Below are 27,553 nucleotides of genomic sequence, written 5' to 3'. Positions count from 1 at the left end.
CATGTTTAATTGGAGATAATTTTGAACCACCCACAACAGTGCATCTTCAAGACATTTGATTAGTGTTGAATGAGGAATTTGAGGATTCAGTGATGTATGCAGGCAGTTCTGAATACTGTCACATTGTTATTCTGAGAACCTGGCCTAATGGCAGCACATAAATATAAATAAGGGCCAATAACTGAGCCCTGTGGGACTCCAGAGATGACAGGGGCAGGATCTGATTTAAAGTCAACAAGGCTAAAAAAAAATGCTGTCAGGAAGGCAAGACTTAAACCACTGCAGTACGCTGCCACTAAGATCTCGAAAAAGCTCCAGTCCATTAATCAGAATGCCGATCAATCAGAATCAGATTGTGGTTTACAGTATCAAAGGCTGCTGAAAGGTCTAATAGTATGAAAATCAAGCAAAAGCCAGTATCTGCAGAGATGAACAACTTTCACCAAGGCAGTTTCGGTACACTGGACAGCCCGGAAGCCTGACTGAAAGGTCTCAAATAAGGAATTTAAAGACTTGGAGTTTAAAATACTAACCAATAAGATGCTGTACGTGACGTGATGATGAGGGTCTTGGCAATTTTCTCCCGCTAAGGGCTGGTGCTGTATGAAGGGACCCACATTCTTGCCATTGGCAAGTCACAGCTGCCATCGTATTGGACATCTGCCTGCTGCATGAGGCGAGCACTTGCTCACGAGCCGCTGCGGCAGTGACAGGGTGCGTATCCCCCCCAGGCAGCAGAGTCCTGGCCCCACAACATCCAGCAGGCAACTGGTCCGGTCAACAGGGCTGTCGGTTTGCTAGAGATTTCCAGTGCACTTGTGTGACCTCACTTGGATCACCGAGTATAGAGGGAATCGCTTCACTGGAGTAAACTCAAAGAAGAGCAGACAGATTAATGTCTGGTCTTATAGGAAGGTCCCACACACACACACACACACACACACACACACACACACACACACACACACACACACACACACACACACACACACACACACACACACACACGTTCTATAGAAACCAAGCGTCTTATGCCTTGAGTTAAGAAAAATGTCTTGAGAAGTAATATCGTTAACCCAGAGGACCGTTTCAGGACGAAATGTGAAGCAGGCACCCAAGGACATAAACAGAAATTAAGAGATTGTGCACTGAGGACTGGTTGCAGGAGGGGTTCTTTACACACATAGGTTGCTCTTTATGCAACAACCTACTCCAGCACACTGAAGCAGGTTCCCTTCACTGAACAGATGGATGAGAGCCTGGAATCATTAAACTGCAAGCAACCAAACAAGCAAGAGTCCGACAAGAGTTCTGTAAGGTCTCTTGTGGTGTTCCCGGGGTTTAACTTCACTCAGGCAAAAAAATATGGCTTAGTTAAAAAAAGGTACAAAAGTAAATTTGTGATGGTAACTTTTATTGATACTCTTTCCAAAGATAAATCAACAGATTAGAGAACACAGATATAGAAAAGGAAATAATTACAACAGAGCTTTTGTACTCGAAGTGCATGTGACAGGTTACAGATGCTTAAAATATTTAACCTTTCTAATTTAAAAAATAGAAATGTACAGTAGTCAACCTATAAAAACATGCATGCAATCAGTTTTGTATTATTTGTCATACAAGAATATTCAGCACTATTTGTATTACCTTTTGTCTTTAAAAATTGAAATTTACTGTAAATGTAGCAAAACTAGAAAAATAATCCTTGCCATCAGTTTGTCAAGAGAATTCTATGACGTACAAGAACATTCAATGCTGTTTATGAGAAAAATCTTAACCACTGCTTACAGATAATTGTGCATTCAACTTTGTCCATTAATAGTATGAATCACGAGTATGTACAAACCCTGATCCCACGTACAATTGAAAATATAAAAATATATAATCAAATAATTCTTAAGCCAGTTTAATAGAACAAAAGATGAAACCACAGAGGTAATTCTACAAAACGACAACAGTATTTCTACATTCTAAACTGATCTCCGAGATCTCAGCTGCTAAGCAAGACATTTGTGTAAGTGGAGTTGGAGAATCAGTGGGGGCATTCTTGCCTCTGGAACAGAATTTCTCAAAAGAAATTCCTAGTTGAGAGAGAGAGGGGACTCTGGATGGAACATTAAATTATTAATTTATTCTTTAAGTAGCCAAGTTCCTGATTACTTGTTCACTGAAATCACCATATCAATGTTTAAAAATGTAGGTGTTTTATCCTGGGTATTATGGCTGAATCTCACTTTGATTTTTGCACGATCTTTAATAAAAACAGTTAGCGGTAAAGCCTTTAGTTACGGGGCTCCTAGCTTATGGAACAGTCTTCCACCCCATATTCGAGTCAATCTCAGTATTCAAGTCCAGACTGAAGACCTATTACTTCAGCCTAGCCTACTCACACCTTACATCATAGCCTGCTGCAACCATGGCTGCTGGTGCTATTGTACATGCCATTGTGTGTCTCTGTGTTGGCCCACCAGGTAAGATACATCTTTTCTGACCAGACTATCCTATTCTTCTCCCCACATGTCCAGATGCCGCCCGGGCTGGGCACCATCTGAGTTGGATGCTGCATCACTGCCATGGATCCAAGAGGGACATCGTGGATGTAGCTATCGTTTAGGAGGATTTTGCTGGTCTACAGAGATCTGTACGGAGTACTGACATACAGAAGACATGATGGATGGATTAATACCATTATTTATTTATTCCTTTTTTTTTAATTAGCATGCCCAAAGGGGTTGGGCAGCCAGTTGACCTTGGACCCCTAGAGGTTTTTTTTCTCCTCTCCTCCGTTGTCTTCTAGTCTTTCCTGTTCTGTATTCACAACATGTATGATCACTTGCATTGTTAAGCGCCTTGGGGCAACCTTGTTGTGAAAGGCGCTATATAAAAATAAATTGAATTGAATAGAATAGGCTAACTACATATCATCTTTATCTCAAAGGGCGATGTAATTTCTCACTGTTCTACTTGATAGGCGTAGTGGGGATCCTGAAAGGGGGATGTGATTTCAGGTAGAGACTTTCTCTGCCAACCAAAACAAGTCTAACTTGTGGAGCAGCTGCTTCTATATCTTCTGTCCTTTGAATGACCCAATGAACCCACTGATCACTACAGGTGCGAACTAAAAGTGTGAACTGAGGTGTGAGCCAGGATCCGAGAAAAAGATCACTGGGGGCTTGTGAAATGCAGTCTTCCTAATGTTTCCCCTTCATTCACCCACTAAAACAGCTTCTCACTTCTTTACCTGCTGTGTCAAAAGGTGGGGCTGCTGGCGCAATGCTCCTGCAATACCACTCAGCTGGGTGCACTGCAACTGAGGTGGATGTTGTAGGTCCTTTCCCATATGTAAAATGCTCCAAGGTTTTTTTGAGATGGAGAGTGCTACATAAATGCAAGAAGTAATTAATCAGCATCACAAAGGGTTACCACACGTCACCCAGGCAGATGCTGCTCTTCATTGGTGAATAAAGTAGGTCCCTTCCTATATATGATGTGAAAACAAAAATCCTTACTTCAGCTCTTCAGCTTTATTGCCTGACATGATGGTATTCACGTGTCACGATATAAAAATCATAATTCCAAATGATTTGATTATAAACATTTTAAAAAATAAAGAACAATGTCTCTTGGCACGTTTCACCATACACAAGTGTCTAAAATTGTACTTCAAGCCTCCTGGAAGCCTCCGCCAAATACAGTACAAATACACCAGGAGCAATTATAAGGAACATTCAAAAGATCTCAAAGCAAAGCCACCTGCTATCAGAAAACCTCTTTTGCTAGTTAGGGCTGCAGCTTGTCCGAGTCTGTCCTGGAAGTCCAGACCACAAGCAGGGACTGAGAACACCAGGACTGCTCTTTCCTGGCGAGACACTAGTCACTGACTGGCCAGAAAGCAAATCATAACTGACAAAAACACACTACCCAACGTATACTGCACACATGCATTACTTTATCAACTTGATAATACTCTTATTTTCTATCCTTTTAAATCCTTTAAACCAACAGTTTATACAAGTACCTGCAATTTACATTTACAGCATGTTTAAAATATGTGCTCTAAAACACAACAGCCCTTTTAACTTTCAACCACAGGCACTGAACATTAACGCAGCTATGCAGCAAGCAGCAATGTCGCTTCTAAGAAAAATTAGGTTTGCTTTTGCACCAACAGAGGAAAAAGAACCTTACAGTTTGTAAAGGCGAAATGGAAAACCTGAATTATCTTCAAGGTGGATAACTGTTTTACCCAGAACTAGTTCCTTGCACGCTTTCACAGGAGACAATCTTCTCCTTCACATAGACTTTTTGAGAGCCAGTTACATCACCCAGTTGAACAGATCGTCCATTCAGCCCCATCATTCCATCTTGTGATCCTGCACTAGACAATACTGTTTTCTCTTTGATCATCATGCTTTGTGCTCCAGACAGGCCACCTCTGTGTGCGGTACCTTGACTGAATCCTACCATCCCGTCTTGCATAAGCTGTCCTGATTCTGCCTTCCTCTCCACAAACACCACATTCTGTGACCCTGGCAGTCCAACCCTGTGTACAGCCCCTTGATTAAGCCCAGCAACCCCCTCCTGCACAAACTGCCCTGATCCTGCCTTCCTCTCCACTAACACCACATTCTGTGACCCTGGCAGTCCAACCCTGTGCACGGCTCCTTGATTAGACCCAGCAATGCCCTCCTGCACAAACTGCCCCGATCCAGCCCTAGTCTCCACTAACACCACATTCTGAGAGCCAGGGATTTCACTCCTGTTCAAGGTGCCATGGAGGACACCCAGTGCTCCGCCCTGGACAGCAGATCCAGACACCACTCTCTTCTCCTGAAACAGGACCTTCTCAGAGCCTGAGCCTTCATTCAGCAGCAGCACACCCTGCACATTAGGAGCAGCTGGCCTTTCTGAGAAGAGCATGGTGTTGTGGACCTGCGGCTCCACAATGTACCGAGTGGGTTGAACTACTGGGGTGGTAGTGTAATAGACAGGCTGTTGAATGACATATGCGGGACTGGGAACTACGACATTTTCTCTGAGGTGCATGGCTGGGAGAGTGGTGGAAGAATACTGCTCAGTGACTACGTTTTTCTGGATCTGGGGCTGAGGAACTGGGCTGGGCTGAGGTCTCACAGCATCAGTTGTCACAGTGTTTTCTCTCTTGATCTCTGTGCGAGTTACAGCCACATCCTGGACCGTAGGCATGGGTGGAGTGACCAAAACTTCTGATTTCATTTTGTCACCCGTGCAGATCTCAGCAAGGGTCTTAAACTTGGGTCCCAGGTCGTTCAGGAACTCCAAATCATCGTCTCCTTCAATGAAACTGCAGCATCCCACTGAACCCACAGGGGATTCTCGTCCTTCAAAGTCATAAATCAGTAAGCCATCTTTCTGAATCTGGTCTTCCTCGGCCATGTACATTACCTTCTACGGTACAAAAAGGAGAGATATGATCAATGGTTGGATATCATCAATGGTTTTCAATATATGCAGTACATACTGTACATGTTCCACTATACACATCATGCATGCACACAAGTGGCATTTAAAATATTTTACAGCTCACATACCCCTGATTGCTGGCTGGTTCATATTCATTATAGAAAACCTCGTATATGGTAAGAAAATCCGCCTGATTTCATGTCCATCACCATATCTGGATGACCAATGCCAGCCTGGTCATTCCACTGTGTATCTTGAGGTAGTCCTGGTCATCCCATTTTTATGCACAGAAGGAAACTCTCTAACGAGCCATCACTTTATTGGGTTCTTTACAACTTCATTGATATGCTCCGTGTTTGTTCTTTGATAGATTTAGGTAGAACGAGTGCTCCTCGGTAGACTATCTGTCAGTGGACATACTGTATGGAGCACCAAAGCCTTAGAAATGGTTTTATAATTCTCTCCAAACTGATGACCATCAGTAAGTTTTTCTGAGGTCTTCGGAGGTTGTGCTACGCAGCACACAGCAAATATATAAATAATACTCCCTGTATTTGCTGGCAGGACTGATCTACAGTGCTATAGAGAAGAAGATGGAGATTTGGAACATCAGGGTCCCAATGTTAGTGATGCGCAGCAGAGACTCCAAGTTCCCCTTGAATCTCAAGTCTTCCCACTGTTGTAAATGTAAAAGCCCCCCCACAAACACACACACTTACAAAAACAGCATTGTTGCCCCACAGATATTAAGGACAGTATGTCAATTACCTTCATGTAGTAGTCCTCCAGATAACCTTCCGGAAGTGCCATGCTGTCGTAGGCACTCTCGCGAGACTCAAACCCCGAGGCGAAGGCATGTGAACTTCCCCTGTACATCATGTCTCCTTCGTGCCGGCTACCGCCTCTAGCGTAGAAGCCGTACCGAGACTCCTGGGCATTGTTAACCGCCATTATGTACTCCTTTGCAGAAATGGCTGCTCCTGCCCCAGCCATTGCCATTCCTCCTGCTCCTGCCCCTGTCATTGCCATTGCCCCTGCCCCTGCCCCTGTCATTGCCCCCGCCCCTGTCGTCATCAGTCCACTGCCGACTTGATATCCTCCAGTCTTAATCTGTACAGGGGCAGTAAGAAGGGGAACTGCCTAAGTGGGCCAAACAGAGAAAAATGAAAATAAGAATTGGACTGTGGTGTTACTGCGCATTTCAGAATTAATCAAGGCTACATCTGTTACATTGATTCTAGATCAATTATTCTTCGGTCAACCTACAATCGAGAGATGGCACTGATCTCCAGCAGGAGAAGAGAGAAAGACCAGGCATCCAATCCTGTGAAACACACTTTCAGAGCCACCTGCCTGATCACAGTACTGACACATGGGGCCTTCGGGCGTGTCAGTACTGATCAGAAGAGGTGCAGCTCTTGCTGACAAACACTCCTCTCAGACATCAAGGACTCTCTGAAAAAGTCCTGATTGAAGTAAACTGACCTATAGCTGGCAAAACATGGCAAACTGCGTGTCCTGCATTAGGTTAAAAATTGAATTATATTTGCATATGATTATATTAATTGCAAAGCCAATTCACTGACATGCATGTATAATGGGTTTGTTTTACAGGTATTATTTATGTAATTTGTATGCCTGCCTCTGGAGCATTTTACTCCATTCACAGAAGACTAGATGACCTCCAGCATCTGTTCCACCTCATCCTAACTGGTTTAACTGCTTGATCACTGGACGTGCCGCTCTCTAGTCCTGCAAGTGTTTAATGATATTGTACTTGACACGAATCTCAATGAATCTTTTAACTGTCAACTCTGGTGGAAAATATAAAAGTTTACATCTGCTAATTGATAACGGGAACAAAAACAGCAATGTTCAGGAGAAATCGAGGTAAATTACTCAATTTCTCAACAATTGATAAATTGTTCATTGAGGTTAATTACTTAATTTGGTGAAGGAGAAAAAACAGTGCAGTACAAAAAAAAATTAACTGTAATGACTTTTATATTTTACGATTTAAATTTTCCCATATGATTAAATTGGTATCTTTTTAAAAACAAAATTTTGATATCCAATCAAAAATCTAACAGGCAAAACTATACTAAAAGCATGAAGTTCAAATGAGTTAATAGAGTGACCATGAAATGTCACCTATAATTCCAGTAATTTGGAAAAGAACAGCATAGTGCAAATATGCCTAAAACTATAAATACGGGTTCAGTTAAAACTGGGCTTTATTGCCATTGTGTTATTTTACTAAATTAGCATCAATACATTATTAATAGATAACAGCTTACCTTGTCTTCGCCTTGTCCCTCTGTGTGATAAGCAATCAAATGCTCTTTGGTGTCAAAAGGCATGTCAAGAAAAGCCCCTCCTTTTCCTCCGACCCCAAGCCCGCCACAAGAGCAGAACAGCAGCAGGAGAGGCACCACTGTTGAGAAGCCATATTATTAAAAATTACTACTAAAAATGTAGGCAAAATTCTAAAGAATCTTAACTGTTTAGACAGGCAACTTAACAATGTATTTTAAAATGTTATGAACGTATTACAACATGAAAGATATTCTATAAAGCTTTCAGTCAAACAGCCCTAGATTTGAGCTCATCTTCCAGAGAGCAGATGCATATGTTCAGCAATATGTAAATTTAGACTTAATTTAATGTTAAAATAATATATAATTAGATTTCACTTTATTCTACATTCTTGCTTTACACAAAACATTGTTTACTCCAACACAACTTAGTTCACTACACAAGAACTGAAGTGAAAGACCAGAGAAATCAAGTAATATGAACACACCAAAGTTACCATGGAATGCCCCCTCCATCCAAACCTTACAATCCTTTTAGAGTTTGTTCTAATGGCCTGAAAGCAGCTTTGAGACACAGACCAAAACATCTGGACCATTTTATGTTTTAGGTTTTAAATACTTCTACAGTATATGGGAAAAAAAAGCTAACAGCTTTCATACATATATGTGGTGTGGGACAGTTGCATCTGACTGATTAATCTGCAGTGCTAACTGATTTGCATAGCTCTTCCAAAAAACTGCTTGTCCAGGTCTCCCAAATTAAATCCAGGTTCAACCCTGGATGGGTGGGGGGTTACACTCTTTTAAATCTACATGCACTGTGCAGTGCTGATACTTGAGGAAGTGTAGAAGTGTAGGCAAACTTCTGTCTGCTGGGAATAGTGTACAAGAGCACTGAGGTGCACTTACACAGCATCATCAAGAATCCGAGGATTAGCAGTCCAAAGCCTGCTGCTCCAAGTTCAGCCCCTGTTGTTTTCCTTGCACTGACACAGGCAGTCTGTTCCTTGTCACAGGTGCAGACATCTACCTTTACAACCTGCTTATCAGGACAGGATAGTCCTTGTTGGTCTTTCACCTCCACAGCAACTTCATATGAGCCAGGCCACAGGTTGTCCTGTGCTCGCAGGATTGCAGTGGTGTCTTAAAAGAGGAAAAATAAAATTCTGTTAATTTTACACACACACACCTGTCCTGATCAGAAAATAATCTGATGATGATTATTTGCCCTAGAACAGAAGGGCAGATACATTCCCTCTATTCGCTCAGTGAAGACTTAATTAGGGGTTAAGCAGTGAAGTGCTGTAACCCTTTTGTTCATGTCTGAACAATTAGGGATCCAAACATCAGCTTGGTTGGGACAAAGGGAATGCTTGAGTGAAAGCTACAGTTTTACATTTTTAGTACAGTACATCTTTACTTTTGACATCTTGTTTTTGTTATTATAAATGCAGCACTGCTATACTTTAATTAAGTTGATGACAGCATGGTAATAACTGACAAGAAAATAAATTAAGCATATTTACTCCCTTCCCAGCCAATGAATTCACTCTGCTGTTCATGCAATTTTCCTGAATCTCTTTCTTTCAAAAATCATTACGTTATGCCTTTACCAGAGAACAATGCAGGCTGAGTGAAGCAGTGCATCCACACTTACTCTCCTACTGCACATGTAGAAATAGTGGTCACTAATAATTTTGCGCCAACAGGTGAAATCTCAAGTATGGAACTTGCGGAGATCAAGGTTTTACTGTAAAAGCAGAAGTACTATTCATACTTTGAATCTCACTTTATTTAATTCCCAACAAATCTTAACTACTTATTCTAAATTCAATATAAGTCACAAGAGACAGTGAAATTCAGTACACTTTAATTATATTTATTACATGTAACAAACTGGTAAATAACTGATGGAGGACACCAGGGCATCTGTGTCTGAAGATGATGAAGAAATACAACTGCTTTTTAGATTACACCCTTTTCCCTTTGGATATGCTTTTGAAGCAAAACAGGACTCCTTGCAAAACCAATCCTCACCGTTGAGTTTTTCAGCTCTCCATGTGCCCTTGGTACCTTCAGGAATGATTTCAAACTCAAAGGGAGGCCCATTGGGATCAGCATCTCCATCCTCAGCTGTGACAAACACAGCTCTGCTCTCAGTACACAGAACCTGGGAGGTACTGGTCAGAACTGGACAGTGGTCATTGGAGTCTTCCACCTGGAGAGCAATCGTACCAGTGGCGGTTTTGGAAGGCATATCTAGAAAACAAAATGATGGTTTAACTATTTTTTAAAGGAATAATGCACTAAAATTCATAATTTGTAGTGGTTTGTAAATCCTGCAACTCCCCGTGCTTAAAGTAATGTAACTCCCCATCATTAGAAACGTCAGAAGAAATGCCATAAAATTGTTATCCTTTTATCAGATCGTTTTAGAAACAATGTCACTGGATTTTTAGATCTTTAAGCAACCAAACAAGGAAAATGTGTCTAGACTCTACATGTTTGTAAACTTATAATTTTCAATGGTTTCTTATGCAAATGTCAAAAAGTTCAATTTTGGAATTTTTGAGTAAAAGTAATCTCCTTTTTAATTATGATGAATTTACTACAACAATGGTACTACTGTGAATGAAAAACGTCCCTTCTTCACCTTGAATTTGCCATTTAAGAGTCAGGCCAGAAGAAAAACAAATGGTGCACACCACACAATCAGCTCCAGAAACTGATTTACTTATTTTATAAGGTATATTTCAAAATGAGTACATTACTGTTTTTACTCGACCATGAATTTTTAGTTACCTTCAGTCATAACCAAGATTTTTGCATAGTATGTGCCATTAGTCAAGTATTTAGACTCCCGGTCCGGCAGCTTGTTCAGTTTGATCTCTGCCGTCTTTTCATCAATTGTCAGCCAGTTGTCGGGATCAAGTCCTTTAGCATATCTGTAACAACAACATCTTGATTAGTCACATTTTCTATACAGTGTGAACCATAGTGCTTCCCTAATGTCACGATCGCTAACCCCTCCTCTTAAGGGCGCTCCAGCCCTCCCTTGTTTTCTCCCATTGTCTGCACCTGTTCCCTATTCCCTCTCCCCCTTAAAAGCCAGATGCAGACCTTACTTCGCGTTCCTCATTGAACTCTGCTTCGTGAGAGCCCAGGGTCCTGCTGCGTCTGGCTCCATTATGGTTTTAACTTTCTGTTCCTGATCCCCTGCCCCGCTGGTCCCGACCCAGCTCGTGCTCTTAACCCTTGGATGGATCTCCTGGCCTTGGACTCTACTCTTCCGTTTGGATTCCCCGTTTGGACTTTGGCTTTGTTTGTTCACCCGGACTCACTTCCCCAGGACACCAGCTCACCTCGGACATGCCCCCCTGTATCCAGACCCTTTCCTGCATGACTTTCTCCCTAGTGTGTCTTCACAATTCCGGATCGCGTCGTCTGCATAGGGCCCGGAAAGAACTGCTTCGTGACACCTAACTTGCAAATATTCTATGTTATATGTTTGGCTTAAAGTGAAAGAATGGAAAATCTATAAATAAAAGTTATTCTATAAATGAACTAAATGGCCAATCTAAAAAATCAACTGGTGCTGTGCTGTACTTCTACAGAATTATAAAAGGTCACTGTAAACCAAGTAAGTTTTAGAGCTGTAAATGTTTTAATATATATTAACTACGATAGTTTCAAATGATAGATTTGTGCCACTCTGATGGCTTTGTTCCAAAGGTTTTAAAAGTCAACATTCTTGTTAATGAGTCTTTCTGGTGATGTTATTACTATGGCACCTACTGTAAAAACCTGCCAAAAATTCTATTGTGAATAAGAGACATAGACAGTGCTTGAAGTTGCTGTGGAATTGGTCAGAAACAAGTAGTAATAATAAGAAAGTGATACCAATATTTTCTCACTGCCTGAGCTTAGGAAAAATACTACAGTTCCAAAAGCTCTAATCTGCCTATCCACTTACTGAACACCATGAGTAGGTCAAGTTTGTTTTCACTGCTGTACTGACTCAAAACAGTGCTGCACGTGAACATGCAGTCTGGTCATATTACTCATTTTGATTGTCACTGTTTAGATGCAAGGCGTGTCAACTAAGGAATGCAAATGTTTACCATCACCCATTATCACAAGTTTTAGTCATGACTTCCAGGCTAATGTCAGATTTAATACAACCTAGCATTTTTTGCATGCTACCTGAGAGAAATATATTCATTTTGAACTGGACTTTGTATATTTCTTATATTTTTCATTGTTTTTTTTTCTGCTAAGGAAACAATAATAATTGACTTGCATTCTGTTCACTTGGTCTTATTCAGTATAAAAAATCTGGGTAAAACTTGGAACCAGTCTAGTTTCTCTCCTTTGGCAACTGCTTTCACACGGTCTGACGGCTGGGAAACCAGACTGGAGTTCACCCTGTATTCTGATGTGATAAGAATGTGACACTTGACATACTGTACACACGCGTGTTTGGCAGGTATCTGGACATTTACAAATATCCAGTCGCATACTTTGTGCTACGGCTATAATATGTTTTACAATTTCTTATTCTGACTACTATTTGAAATATGGCACAATTCTAAAGCAGACCCTTGGGTTATTTCAGCCTGGATGATTGATGATTTTTCTCCAGGTGAATCCTCTGATACTGTTCAGCCGTACAAAGCAGGCTATTGTTAATGGCACACTGATGCCCATGCAACCTACACCATCAAAACCCCCATGCTTCCTCCTTTTTGTAGCCTGTGAACAGTTCCAATACTTTTTTCCTGCAGCTGGACAACAGCATGCAAATTGTAAGCCTTGAGCCAACATACGGGAATCAAGGTTTACAGGGAGACACGTCCAAGGGTATAAACAGGGGTTAAAGCGGATATAAAGTAAAGCAGTTCAAGCAGGTGGCTGCGTCAGTCAGCATGCAAGGAAGCAGGTAGAGGTTTATTCCAGGCTGAAAGGAAAAGAAAAGGCTGAAACACTGTCTCTCTTCTCCCCTTTCAGCATGGAATAACTGTTCCTATTAAACAGATGTCTCGATTTTCTAAGTATTTTAAAACAAGAATAAGTCGTCTTTTTCCGTGATAAATATTATAATCCTTCTCATTTCACAGTACTCAAAAGGAAATCGTTACTTTAAAGCAAGGGATCTCTACCAACCTGACTTTTTCAGCTGGTTTTCCGGTATCTCCATCAACAGCTGGATATTTCGCGATCACAGTATTGATCATCACTTTTTTGCTCTCCTCGGAAATGGAGATAGCCTTCACCTTTGGATTAAACCTGGGCCCCTCGGGCTGGTTTTTCACTTGAATTTTAATGGGATAGGTTTTCATCGATGAACTAAATGCTGATGCAGCAGAGCCATAAAAAGCTGCCTTGTTCCTCACAGCCACTCCAAGCTCGAGATTTTGCATTTCTTCATAATCTAGTGCCTACAGATTCAAAGCAGGGGAGAAACAAACAAGAATAAATCTTATATACATGTGAAATACAGAACCAGTTACATAAGTGACAATTTTGTGAAATACATAAAAGAGATTTCTGCATAAAGCAGAACCTGTCAGTTATGGAAAGCAAAAATCTTAATCTTATAAAACCTAATATCTTAATATCTAATATCTTAATCAGATATTAAATATCTATTATAAATAACTACAAATAGCCAAATATTCCAATGATAATGTTTTGAACACTCTCCGTTTTAAAAGTGAGAAAGGCAGAACACAGTCTGTATTCACATGGAGTCAGACATGATTATTGCCCTTGTACCTCATGGGAGGTTTCTGTTATCTCTGAGCTGGCTTATGGATTCCTGCATTGCCATTTGACTAGAGTACTACCCCAGTCAAACTCCCCTCCCCCGCGCAGACCACAGCCAGCAACTGGAGCTATAAGCAAGAGCCCAGGTCGGGAAATCAGAACAGGAAAAAACAATAACAAAAGCCCCTTGTTGTATCTAGTACCTTTAAATTTAAAAGCATCTTCTTAAAGAACGTTAAAGGGAAAGTAAAAAACAACAACACTTCAAACAAAAGACAGGAGATAAAATGAATACAAAGAAATGAAGCGGATTAGAAACAGAAGATGGAAGGAGCAGACGCAGACACCGGTCAAGAACCTTCCTGAAGAAGAACTGCAAACGAGCACAAGAAGAACGCGAAGTTAATTTGTCCTTCGCTTACAATCAGAAAATAAAAATGGTGTATCTGAAATGATCATCTATACCTTATGCAGCATTAAGATTCCTTCATTAGTTTTAGAGTTGGTCACGATACTGAAGTAACCTCCTTCATTTCCTGACACAATGTCAAACACTGCCTCCCAGTTTTCTGTGAATTCTAGATCTTTATCCAAGGCCTTTATCCTCATGATTTCAACATTTTCTGTATTTTCTTCCACACTGCCAACATACTGAAAGAAAAAAACAGGAGTGCGACATTAGCCTTTAAATAAGTAGTTACTGGTAGTGACAGCAAACCACCAGAACAGAATGCAAGGTAAAGGAATAACTTTACTGTGTATTTCTGACTATGGAAAATTCTCTTTTCCTTTCTGAATCTACACAGAATGTTCCCACTACAGCTACTAAAAAGTCACAGGATGAAGATAAACTCCTGAAATTATCTCCAAATATGACAATTAAAAACAATTACTAAAGGTAACGTTTAGTCCTACCTCAGTTATATGAAATTATTAATTAAATAGCTCACACTCATGAAATCAAGAAAGAAACTTAATTAAAAAAAGCATTAATTACATATACTCATAATTATTGAAACCGTAAAATTAAGAGGAAGAATGCAAATTATGCATGCATTTACAGAATTGTAAAATTAGGTAGTTTTTAATTTTCAGAATATCACATTTTGAAACTTGCATGCTAAAATTTCCTATTGTATACTGTATCATTGTTATACCTGATGTTTGGAAAAATAACAGATACAGAACTACACAAAATCTACCACTGCAGAATTACACACAGGGAGTGAACCAGTAGATGGCAATACTGTCTCATGTTAGAAGTTCCCATACACTTGTCTAGTAGGATGCCACAGTGATGAAATACTGTGCTCTAGAGGGCGCTGTTTATCCATCAATGAAGAACATGGGATCTCTTCAAAAGTGTAAAACCGTAATATTAAGCATTTCATTCAACCGTGGTCAAAAACGTTTTGAAAAACAAATCAAACAATTGCAAAATGAACACGTAAAGGTTCATTCCATGCTGAAAAGAGAAGAAAAGAGACACAACAAATCGGCTGTGGAGCCTTCTTCGGACATTTTTGGGTGAAGAAGGCTCCACAGCCGAAATGTTGTCTTTTCTTTCTTCTATTTTCAGCATGGAGTAAATTTTTACTTGTTCCTTTGCAGCCTATGCATGCTGATGCAGCTCCCTGCTTGAACTATAATTGCAAAATGTTAACATTCAGACACAGTTACCGCATACAAGCTACATAGTTTACTCAATAACAAACTACGTCTTAAAATGTATTTTACCTCTTCTTTCTCCAGCGTAGGAACATTATCGTTGACATCTAGGATTTTAATTTCAACACTTCCCGTTCCAGCGTTGCCATTGATGGCTCCATTCATGTCGGTACCTTGTACAATTAAAGTATAGCTATCTTGGACCTATAAAGCATAAAACAAAAATCATACCAATATATATTTGTCGCATACGTGTCCCCATCACTCACTTCATCCACTTCCTAATTTTCACTGTGGAGAAAATCTGGAGGTGAGGAGGGTGTGGGTGGGGGCGTTCTTATCATCCAATTTACAACCTGCCAAACCTGACACCACTTACTTTCCAATCTAATTTTATATTCATATTTTATATTACAACCACTTCTACTGTCAACGCCATGTGAAATTATTAATAATCAATTTGTATCTCACTCACTCAAAAAGTTGAGCATTTATGCCTGGGGTGTTCAGTTCATTCTGTTAGGATACTGCACTGTACACACTGTACAGGGTTCTGTCAAGCATAACACATGTTCTACAGACAAAGCCATCAATGTGTATTAAACATGCTTTAAATCATCAGAGCATCAGGTATTGAAAAGACACCAAACTAAAATGTGCATTAATTACCAGTAAGTCCTAACACTAAAGTGCTTTTATATTGCTTGTATATATCTCTACTAATATGAGCAGAAAAGTCCAAATGCTGTACATACAGTAGTTTGATAGGCAACAAAGCATTTTGTGTTTATCCTTGTGCACATTCTTTTTTCTTAGTGTTCCGTGTTGAGGGCTGTGTTACTGGGACTAGTATGTGGATAATTAAATTATAACATTAAGGATTTAAACAAATTAAAACATGAATCCACAAACAACTTAAGGAATAAGAAGACAACACTTACTTCTCTATCAAGGGTAGGTTTTTTAACATAAATCATGCCTGTTGTTTCATTTATTTCAAACATCAGTTGATCTGGTGGGGACTGGCTCAAGATGCTGTATTTAATCACCACATTGATAGTAGCAGGGTCATCGTTATCTGTAGCAATTACTTGCATGACACTGGCACCTAAAACAAACATATTATGAGCAAATAGTGTTTCACCAAAACTAAATGAAAATCAGGCACATGTTTTATCTATGTAGGTAGCGCAAGCATGTTTTCCAAAAGCATACAGTAGGCAATTTTGATTTTTCAACTTTTTCAAGCCTTCAGCAATTCAAAACGGTTATCCTTTCGTGTGTCAATAACGCATTCCAAAGGCAGGTGCCTGCCTGTACCAAACTGAGGGCGCAGTTTTCGATACTCAAAACATGTATTATGTAGACGTGAGGGATGAATGAGTGTGTCACATGGCAAATGCATTGGCATCTGGCTGCTGTGCCACAATCGCAAAATGACCGAACGACAGCCTCAGATCAGCAGACTACCAACCCAACGAAACAGATAATTAATGGGCGCCACTTGTTTGTAATCTTTCTCGCGCTCTTATTCATTTCTCTAAGATAGGGCGTCGGGTGGGCTAATGAAATAGTCCAGACTAGCACTACTGATGTACAGAATTACTGTTTTAAAACTTACACTCTGAATGAGACCCTATACTAGTTTAATCTACTATTAAAATAACTATTCAATTTATTTTTATTCACTAATACATATCAATGAGATCTGTGACACCATTTCTGAATTAACGTCTCTAGTGCTGCTCACATATAAGGTGACAGCAGGGATAGACTGTGGACAGTGAATTCCTGTACATGTCTGAAGTGTGCAAGGAACTGTGCTGGAGTAAAGATTAGATCCTGGATTGAGAAACAAGAGTAAACAAAAGTAAAAGAGAAACAAAAGTAAAAGAAAGAAGACTAAAGATTTGCCTTTTGGACTGAGTTCATAAATTTCTCCGATCTGATTCATTTTAAACACAGGGGGACAATCATTTTTGTCTTCAACGGAAATACGAAGTTCAATGTCCTTTTCCACTTCATTTCCGGACATGTCTTTTGCAATTCCGGTGAGCTGAAAAGGACAACACCAACATGAACATATTGAAAATGCTACATTCATCACGTTATAAAGCAGTAAAACACTAGAAACGTCTGTTCATTACAAAGCGGTGAAAATGTTCTGTTCATTACATTACAAAGCTGTGCGATAGCTACATTACACTTACTGTATAAACATCTGCTATGTTACTGAGCTGGCAATAGCTTACATGACGATGAATGTCCATGTAAAGTAAGGAATATACCGTTTTTACCTGCAAAAGCACACTTACATTGTAAACTGCAATTTGCTCTCTGTCCAGGATGGCTGTGACTCTAATATTGCCATTGTTCCTATCAACAATAAAGACATTGAAAGGTTCTTGATCAGCTCCTTTCCCTTTAATTTCATACGTCACTCGGCGTGTAGGAGTCTCGTGGTCAGAACGAATCTAAAAAAAAAGAATATTTATAGATTCAGTTAAGGGTTACAACATGTTACAAAGATCACCAGTAATTCACTCAGAGCTTGTACTGTTGTCGTCTACTATAATATCTTCTACGAACACTGGTAAGATCTATCCATCCATTTTCAAAACCCTTTATCCCCCTCAGGGTCTCGGGAGAGCTGAAGCCTAACCTGGCACACAACAAGCACAAGGAAGGATATTCTGTGGGTCTGCCACAGCTTGGATGGCAAGATCCCAATTCAAATCATGAATTAAAGATGGATAAATGTCATTTATTAAAACGAACTTCCACACTTTGCATCTGCATTTCGTTGCCCACAATAAAATGGCAGAGTGATGAGACATGGTAATGTGAGAAACAAAATGCTGTTGGGCCATGATCAACCCTGGGTGTGACGGACACATCAGCACCCTGGGAATTCCACAGAATCAGTTTTCTACTCTGCTTATATAACTAATCGTTTGCCGTTTTAGCTTAAAAAAATTTTCCCTCAACTATTTAACTGATTCCCCATGGAAAAGGATCAACACAAATGTCAGAGCTAAAATGCAGCTTGATCACTTGTCCCAAAAGGCCAGTATTTTTATTTTCAACTTAGTGAAACTTTTTATCTGACACTGGTGGTTACAGTGAATTTACAACCAATGGGTAATATCACATTTGATGCATCAGCCCCAACCTTGTTAAAAATCTTTCTAAGGAATGACATGCATGAAAACAGTGTTTCCCAAATGGCAAAAAATTCAGACATCTCCTGATGTGACTCCAGCTCCTGAGAGTCAGTGTCCAACACCAGCCCACAAAAGCAGAGTCCAGGAATCCTGACACACCTGTGAGCGAATGCAAACTTCCTAACCAAATGTCAGGTGTGCCAGAGAGTGCCTACTCCCATGCATTTTTTACGATTAAGTTCTGTTTACTTTATTTGCGTATGATTTGCTTTAAAAGTGATGGGGCTCAGCTCAGACTGAACTGGATTTTTAAAGAAACAGTGCATTCTGCATATGCTGCTGTACCTGCTGATCTACCATTTTGAACACAGTCATGTTTCCTTTCAATTCAAGCACAATGTTTAGATTTTTGCAATAATACCCGAGGATGCCACAGAACTGTGCCTAGGCTAAATCATTGTATCTAGCTAACATACACCTATTACAGTGTTTGAATATATTATTAAAAAAAAAACAGAAAAAAAATTTTGTTGAGCTTTTAGATGTTAAGCAGATTTGTTTTTTGTACAAATTTAATACAATTTTAAAAAATCCAACAGGAATAGCTACATTAAGCAATATCCCCTTTTATGGTCACACTACCAACTAACAGCTTTTCTGGGGTCAATGCTACACATTTACCCTGAACGGTTGCTGGTTCATCATCTTATTTCAAATGACTGCTTGCATGATACTACACAGTCAAGAGGGGGCCAGTTTGTTTCTGGGGAAGCACAGTCCATCAGGCGCAATAGGTCACCCTGAAAAATGTCTCACTTAAGCAAGAGGTCTGTTAAAAGTAGCCAAAGATTCCTTTGGAATAAAGTCATCAACACTCTGCAGTCTATCAGCAACAGAGGTGTCCACTACATATATAAAAATAGTTTGTTAAATGGATCAAAAACATCTTCGGAAATCTCTTTATAAACCAGAAGGTCTCCAATATAGAATACAGAATTAAGACTCCAGTCTACGTTTTATAGTGGTTTAGTTTAGCACTCAATTACCATTTGATTTAAACCAACTTGTTTTAGTACTTAGGCAACTTAATTATTACTTGCGTGACGGCTTTTACAAACCCAACGAGTGTGTTTTGTGATGAGACTCATCCAAATTCAAGTTCAGGCAATATCACAAATTGCTCAAAAGTAACCCAACTAAGACTAGTAAAGTAGGCTGTGGTTTTAAGATCCAATCAGCTGAGACCACAGGTTCTCAAAATGTGGAATAAGCACTGAAGCCTTTGGAGTTGCTTGCGCGTTTGTCAAGCACGCCAGAGTCTGTATTTGATGACTCATGTCTGCGTAATCCAGCTTTCCACTCCTCTAGTCCATAAACTACTTTCAATTATATGCTATTCAAATACCATCTGCTTTCTTCCACCACCTTGCAAGATCTCTCCATTCAGTTAGAGCTACCATCTGGCTCTTAGCACCATGAAATGAGCCCTGCGTAGTTTTTATTGAAAGCTCTCAGGTGTCGTGAAATGAATAGCTTCTTCAGATATGTTGCTCTCCGTACTGCCAGAGTTACTTTTCAAGTAATGAGGCTCCAATACGTCATTCATGTTAGATGACCTCTGTAATTGATCTTAAATTAGAATATTAAAAAAGCAGAGAGAAGGGCACCACTGTCTCACTATGGCTATCCATAAAACACATTTTAAAAAACAAAGACTGCCGTGGTTGCAAACTTACATTTTTTAATTTTTTCCGAATTAATAATTAACTCTTTAATTATTGCTGAACGTCACTGGAGCAATAGGAGTCACTGGAGAAACTAGTCTCCAGATCTGTATTTTGGAATTGAAGTGTACACATTCTTGCTGAAGATCTATTTTATATTTTTGACCACAGCACATTATCCAAGTTTGGCCTTGTTATTATGTCATTAACACATGCTAGTTAACCCGAGGGCTTTGTGTCGGTTAGAGAAAATATTTTTTCTCCCTGCTAAGAGAAATCCACAAACTTTGAGAATCTGCAACTGCACAAATCAAAACCGAGGATTACAGGGCAAAATTCGTTTTTTAGCACTTTTACCTGAACCAAAGGGCCACTGAAAATACAAAATGTAATAAAAACTAAATTTTCTCTATCATAATAAAGGATTTCATCATGAAAGTAACACTGTATTCCTTTATTTTATAAGAAACAGAAATGTAATGAATGTTACTTTTATGTTTGCTGCCCTTAAAATAACTGAAAAAATATATAATTATATGAATAAGTAATTTTAGAAATCAGTCTTTTAAAGAAATGACTTTGTGCTGTGGGAAAACTAAGAGTAAACTATAAAAGCAGTTCTGTTATTTTTTACAGTGCATTTGTATAAAAGTCGACCCACTCCCTGGAGTATGCAAGGCTTATACAGACCTACCACTCATGGTACTGAACAGATGCAGCTGTTCGCATTGCTGCCTTAGAGCGCTGGTACCCTAGGTTCAATCCTAGACCTGGGGGGACTATCTGTGTGGAGTCTGTATGTTCTCCTTGTGTTCAAATGGGTATCTTCTGAGAGATCCGGTTTAATCCAACAGTCCAAAGACATGCTTGGTAGGTTAATTTGCCTATAGGAAAACTGGCCCTGGTGGGAGTGTATGTGCATGTCTTTCTTTGTGTCTGTGTGTGTCCTGTGATGGACTGGCGTTCTGTCCAGGGTTTTGCCTGCCTTGTGCTCGCTGCTTGCTGAGATAGGCCCCATTCCGGCTGTGGAGCCTTCTTCAGATGTCCACAAATACATTTTGTTTCTTTTTCAGGCAGGGAATAAACCTTTACTTGTTCCTTTGTGGCCTACGGATGCTGACGCAGCTCCCTTCTTGAACTAAATGTTTCAATCATAATTTGAAAAAATGCAGAAGGCACAGGCTAGGGGTAGATAAAGTATGGTCGCGACTGATAACCGCTAGACAAAATATTGAAGGGGGCAGGGGCCATTATCGAGTAGTCTATATTGACAGTGCTCCCATTCTTACTTGTTACTCTTAAATCAGGTCAAATGAAAGAAAAACGTTGTAAGTTTATCAATGAAAATAAACAGAGACTCACTTTGGCAATATATTCTCTCTTTGTGTAGTCCTCGTTCTCTGGGATTTTGACAGGAGGAATGATCCACTCTCTTTTTCGCCTCTGCAGTTGCACTTCCTCTTTTGATTCCACTGGATTTTTGAAAACCTTGAAATGTAAAAGAAGTCCATTACAGAAATATTCATACAAACCACTACCAGGTCTTCGCATTGCAGTCAGTAATAGATCACATCACGGCGGATAAACACTGGACGGTGACTAGATTTTAGTTATCCCACACCCAATTTCCAACAGAAATTCTGCCGAGGAATTCAAAAAGATCTGAACTCGAATTGGAGGAAAGTCCGAAACAGAACTGAAAAGAAAACGAAAGCATCAAAGGACCATGTAATTAATTGCTTGCACCTAAATGTTAGGAAAATGAGAAACAATTTAAGTAAAAGACACTGCACTGTCATGAGCTACTGATGTAACTGCAATCACATGAACACAGCCAACACAGTATTTACAATTTCCTCTAACCAAAAACTAATGAAAGTGCGTGTCTGTATTTACATATGTTATTAGAAAATAGAACATGTAAATACAATTGCATTTTCTCTAAATACAGGACATTATAACTGGCTTGTTTTTTTTCTTTTGGGATTTATTAAAGTCTTAGTTTAGTTATCCACTTATATACATGTATATGATATACAATTGTAACACAATTTATAAAAATATAGGTTTATTCCACACTGAAAGAGAAGAAAGGAAACACAATGTTTCGGATGTGGAGCCTTCTTCAGGTGTGAGGGGGGAGGAGGGGGTGTGAGGAGCCTTCTTCACACCCGAAGAAGACTCCACAGTCGAAACGTTGTCTCCTTTCTTCTCTTTTCAGCGTGGAATGAACCTTTACTTGTTCCTTTGCAGCCTACGCATGCCGACGCAGCTCCCTGCTTGAACTAACGCAGAGCGATGGAGATGAAGAGAGTATTAGTGGACACACAGCATTCCGAGAGTCAGGAGAGATCTAAGAGGAGGAGATAGAGTATTCTACATCAGAAACATTCAGGCCCAGGAGCTTGACCTAGATGATGATGCCCACTCTCACATTAGTGGAACAAAGGCAGTGTGTCTCCACTGACATGTTCTGGAACCCCTGGCCAAGTGATCTATCCTGACATCACCCCCAGCATCTCATCAGCAGGTAGCCTCCATCATTTTGATACACAAACCAAACAAGTTCTCAAATTAATTAGAAATGGAGTTGTCACTGATCTGTGTAACTCACTGCTCTTTCACAAGATAATTTGGTTATTAGTGTGAAGTCAGTTGCCAAGAAACACTGTCAGTGCAGATCTGCAAAGACTACACCTTTTTCATGAAACCTAGGATAACATTTGAATATTTTACTGAGTTCTGAAATTGAAAATATATACATTATGCGTTTCCCTTTTAGTATAAACTGTGAAAAGGCAACAGTATAACCAAAGTCTTTGTCTTTTTGTGTCAATTTCTGTTGTGTGCCAATATTTGTCATGTAACAAAAGTCTATTAATTTTTCAAACTAAAACCAACTTGCATTGTACTGTTTAGAAATCATATGAAATACACAAAAGAAACAACGATTACACAATTGGGAAATTCCAGTTTACATACATCATCAAACATTTTAAATTTAAAGAAACCAAGGGACTGCATTACCCATACTTATAAAACATATATTTTTCTATTATGTTAGGAAAAAAACATTTTGAATACTTAACTGAATGTTGCACTCCTAATTATTTACTAAGACATTTTGTAAATAGAAATCAAAGGTACACAGTATTACGAGAAGGATGTTGATTTCTGGAAACGTTGCCATAAAACGTCGTCATTTTTCTGGGCCATTTCATATGATTAATAATTCTTCACAGAAAATGAAAGCATAAGTGTTGCGAAGTATTTAGCTGTGGGCTTTGTGATGGACTCCAGGAAATTTCCATGAAATACTACAGTACAGCTATGTGGCAATACGTTTCTGGGTGGATGGTAGTTATAAATGATGTATAACAATTGTCTGCACCTCCGTACAGTGGATATGGAAATGATATGACATAATCAGAAGTCACTGCTGAGAAATGATCTATGTGCTGAGCAGACACACTGATTCGGGAAGACTTAATATATACCACGCTTATATTATGAGTAAGTACAAAAGAACAGCCACCCAAGAAAATCAGTAAACTGACAGAAATGCCAGCATAAAGCTGTAAAAGCAACACAGGAGCTGCACAAAACAAAACGAAACAGTAAGAGCTAGTAGGATCCAACATTCTCAGGACATCCGAAAGGTCAACAAACCCTTCAAACCTGAAGGTCAAGGGTGGAGAGTGAGCAGGCTCTGGAGACAGGACACAGGGACGCAGAGGATGAGCAGAGAGAGGGGGGGATGGTGCAGGAGGAAGATAAGAGACTGCCTGTGTAGGAGCAGGGTGGATGAGACAGCGCTCAGGGAGTAACCAGCACTCTGAATCAGATCAGATAAGGGATAAAGAGTCATTGGAGGGACTGGAGTGGTGGAGTTATTCCTGGGGGACAAAGGGCAAGCAGCTGAACTCTGGATAAACTGGAGTGGACAGTGAGGCAGGGAAACCAGCCCGGAAGTTACAACAGTCTGGGGAGGATAGCACCAGGGGCTGGAAGCAGGTTAGGACGTAGACCATTCGGCAAATTGTTATAATTCTTTTGGAACAAAACAATTTTTAGCTCTCTCGTTAAAATGATGAATTTCGCCGTATCTGGTTTAGAAGAAACTGTCAGAAAATGGATGGATGACTGGATGTGGCAAAGTGGCCGAGTGGTTGGCATTTCTACCTCACAGCCCTGGGGTCCCGGTTGCAATTATGGACCGGGGGTGTTATCTGTGTGGAGTTTGCATGTGTCCCCCCCCACCACCTTCAGGTGCTCCTGTTTCCTCCCACAGTCCAAAGACATACTGGTAGGTTAACTGGCTTCTGGGTAATCTGGCCCTGGTGTGGGTGTGTGCAGGTTTGGGTGGGGTCTGGCGCTCCATGACGCACCGCCACAACCTCTCTCTTCTCTGGAACTCTCGGTAAAAGCTAGACTTGTGCGGGTTTGGGTTTGGGTGGGGTCTGGCGCTCCATGACGCACCGCCACCTCTCTCTTCTCTCTCAGGGTCGCTGGGGGGCTGGAGCCTATGCCAGCAAGCAATGGGAACAAGGCAGGGTACACCCTGGACAGGATGCCAGTCCATCGCAGAGACGACAGACACACTCACACACTCACACACAGTTTCACCTGGAGGAAACCCACACAATCATGGGGAGAACACACAAACTCCACACAGACAGCACCCCGGGTCCAGACTTGAACCCAGGGCCACAGCGCTGCTCACAATGGCACCACTGTACCGCTCCACTTATCAAGTTTAAGTCCAGGAAGACGTTTTTCGTCTACAACTAAAACACCATAAACGACTGCAGTCTTTTTCTTTACTCAGCCCCATTCATCACTGGTGTGCTGGTGATCATGTAGTTGTACTGTGCAAGACAGGTGTGTGGTTCAGGGCACTTGATAAGAACTGACTGTATGAAATATTCCTGGTTGTGGTCAAGAAATAATAGTTAATATGCTTTTAAGATATAAGATAGATATCTAAGATATGCTTACAATCACTGTTAGGTTTCGAAGCCTGGAAGCCTAACGGTGGTGAATAATACAAAGGTTTAGGGAGGCCTTGAATTTATTTTCCTGGGTAACATAAGAAATCAGTAGACTTAAAACGTAATATTTAGAGTATATTTTCTTCCCTGAAAGGCATTTAAGACATGTACAAGTACTGGAAACAACAACACATTTTTGGCTTTTATTACCTTTTAGTATATAATACTGTAAACTGTCTATAACCAACTATCATTGAGCCCCAATGTTGTACACTAAACTGGAACAGCTAGACTGTTTGCTCCACAAAAGTAACAAATGTATACAGACATAATTCTTATACAAGTTGTGGCTGCTATCACCCCCTACAGTCTTCAATCCAACCCGTGAGAGGGACACACCTTAATCAGTGTACTCAGCCTGCGCCCTCAGCAATCACACACATGTGCACACACACTCCCTTATCAAGTTGCTTATCAAGTGATTAACACTCATGGCATCATAGCTTTGGAAACCAGGGCAGGCAAGCACAAAAGGGGAATTCATGTCAGGCCTTACCGCTTTTAAACTCTTGTCAAAAAAAAAGGTTAGAAAAAACATTTTGCAGACGCTGTCTTTTAATCTACGGCACAGCCAACAAGTGCACTGCATTACTGCTCGATGATTAAGAACTTCCCAATCAAATTTTCCCAGGGCTTAGAATGGCCAGGTAACACCGAAATCCATCATATTTAGCATGTCGACATTGTTTACAAACATTTTCGGATGCTATGAGAAGATAAATGGTAATTTAGGAAAACCAATTATTATTTTATTTTCCCTGAAACTAGAGTCACAGCTACTTACAAAGTCAAGACAGACCTGGATCTACAGAAGGAAGAACCATTTATACAGTATATATATATATTTAAAGCAATAACAACTAGTTCCAATTTCCTTATTGTATGAAAATAATACTGTTAAATACAATAGCTCATCTAAGATGGTTTTATAGTTGAGATCCTGCAGTTTTCTTGACTGATCTTACTGAGGCAGAAGCACAAGCACAAAAATAGTCATTTTTTGACATTTCAAAAAACAGCAAATATTTTTTCACTGCAGTATATATGCCACGTAAATGTTATATAATTTCTTCACATTTCCCTTGTATTGAAGATTTTAGCATGCTGATCTGAGTTTGGGTAGGTTTCTTTTGAAAGGCTGCACTGAAACTCAGACACCTCAGAGATGCATGCCATCATCTTATCTTGCAACTACATGTCCTGACAGAAACAACATCTTGTTTTTTTTGTCCATTGCCACTTCTTTCAGTTTGCTGTTTTTTAAGCAAAGGATTAACAAAATGCTGTTCTTCTGGATGACTCGTTCAACTACAAACCAGAGACAAACACACCATCACAGTAGGAAAGCTGTGAACAAAGCACTTGATATATTTGACTAAATAAACTGGATGGATGTGCAAAACATAAAAACCATCATATTTCAAAGGTTCAGTAAAAGAGCAATGTAAAAGAAAATGATCATAATTTTCAAGTTTCAAATGACACTTAGCAGTCAATTGATCACTTAAACAGTTATTTTTTCTATTTTCAGACAAAACTGGACAATTATCAGTGTAAAATTAAACGGCCCCTAGTATCTGTATCAACAGAATGTTTTGAAATAAAAATATATTTTTAACGGTTTTATATAATTAATTAAATTTCAAAATTCCTCCTCGTCTTCGGCCCCATTAACAAAAGCTAAATTAAATCACCTGCTTCTCCCATTTTACACTCCTTGTAGTTCTTATTGTATGTCTCTGCGCTTCTTCCAATTTCTCAAAAGTGTAAGGTTTTATAATTATTACTATAAATCCTGCACTACTATTAACATCAGGGTTTTCACTTTTAACTTAACAATTCCAAGTACGTTGCTTTCTCCAAAAACTAGTCCTTGAACAGTGGTTTCGGTAATTGTGCGTCACGCCCAGTCGTCAAACCCAGACAGCTTAGGACAGTTCTCTATCCACGTCCAGGTGGGGGCTTTGATAGTAGGACACATTACAATTAATATTTATTCATTACTATTATTATGTACTATTCAAAAAGAGTAGAAAAACGAGAGATGTACAGCTTTACGCTTTCCTGGGGTCAAAACGCGAGGACTCTGTGCAACAGCGAGCGAAACAAAAACACACTTTACCTTACAGTACTTCCGTACTGCGGGAAGACCGCGGGGTTATTACCCGTTCCTACGGCTGTAATAATTATAAATAAACCAACCACTCAATCAACTTATCATTCAAGGCCCTTGAAAGAAAGGTAACTACCAGAATGCTCTGAAGCAAAACAAACTGTAACTTATTAAGAAGGTCACTTTCTAAAACTTAACATTTTCCACTTGAAATAGAATTACGCTTTAATTTTTTTAAAAATAGGTGCTCTTTCACAGTGAAATGTAATAAAAAAAACATTTTTACACCTACAATAACCTCAAAAGA

At 39.8% G+C, this 27,553-nt stretch overlaps 1 protein-coding gene and 1 long non-coding RNA gene across 2 annotated transcripts in view; one reads left to right on the top strand and one right to left on the bottom strand.

The window, feature by feature from the left end:
• Window positions 1-1,397: 1,397 nt before the first annotated feature.
• LOC148656799 (desmoglein-2-like protein) overlaps window positions 1,398-27,553 on the bottom strand; it is a 26,694-nt gene continuing 538 nt past the window's right edge. Inside the window, exons 2-14 of the mRNA XM_088642656.1 lie at window positions 21,445-21,570; window positions 17,510-17,668; window positions 17,109-17,250; window positions 16,136-16,302; window positions 15,264-15,398; window positions 13,992-14,177; window positions 12,924-13,198; window positions 10,563-10,705; window positions 9,798-10,019; window positions 8,670-8,903; window positions 7,743-7,879; window positions 6,214-6,585; window positions 1,398-5,430 (exon numbers count right to left, since the gene is read on the bottom strand). Coding sequence (XP_088498782.1) covers window positions 4,246-5,430; window positions 6,214-6,585; window positions 7,743-7,879; window positions 8,670-8,903; window positions 9,798-10,019; window positions 10,563-10,705; window positions 12,924-13,198; window positions 13,992-14,177; window positions 15,264-15,398; window positions 16,136-16,302; window positions 17,109-17,250; window positions 17,510-17,668; window positions 21,445-21,570 — 3,483 coding nt within the window. The 3' untranslated portion in view covers window positions 1,398-4,245. The remainder of the gene's footprint in view (window positions 5,431-6,213; window positions 6,586-7,742; window positions 7,880-8,669; window positions 8,904-9,797; window positions 10,020-10,562; window positions 10,706-12,923; window positions 13,199-13,991; window positions 14,178-15,263; window positions 15,399-16,135; window positions 16,303-17,108; window positions 17,251-17,509; window positions 17,669-21,444; window positions 21,571-27,553) is intronic.
• The window catches only part of LOC148656798 (uncharacterized), a 1,975-nt gene continuing 1,402 nt past the window's right edge, over window positions 26,981-27,553 (top strand). Inside the window, exon 1 of the long non-coding RNA XR_015940824.1 lies at window positions 26,981-27,374. This is a non-coding gene — a long non-coding RNA (uncharacterized LOC148656798). The remainder of the gene's footprint in view (window positions 27,375-27,553) is intronic.

Source organism: Lepisosteus platostomus, chromosome 8 (genome assembly GCF_059453375.1).
Source record: "Lepisosteus platostomus isolate fLepPlt1 chromosome 8, fLepPlt1.hap1, whole genome shotgun sequence".
In the NCBI taxonomy this organism is placed as follows: Eukaryota; Metazoa; Chordata; class Actinopteri; order Semionotiformes; family Lepisosteidae; genus Lepisosteus; species Lepisosteus platostomus.
This window is presented reverse-complemented; position numbering and strand designations above follow the sequence as displayed.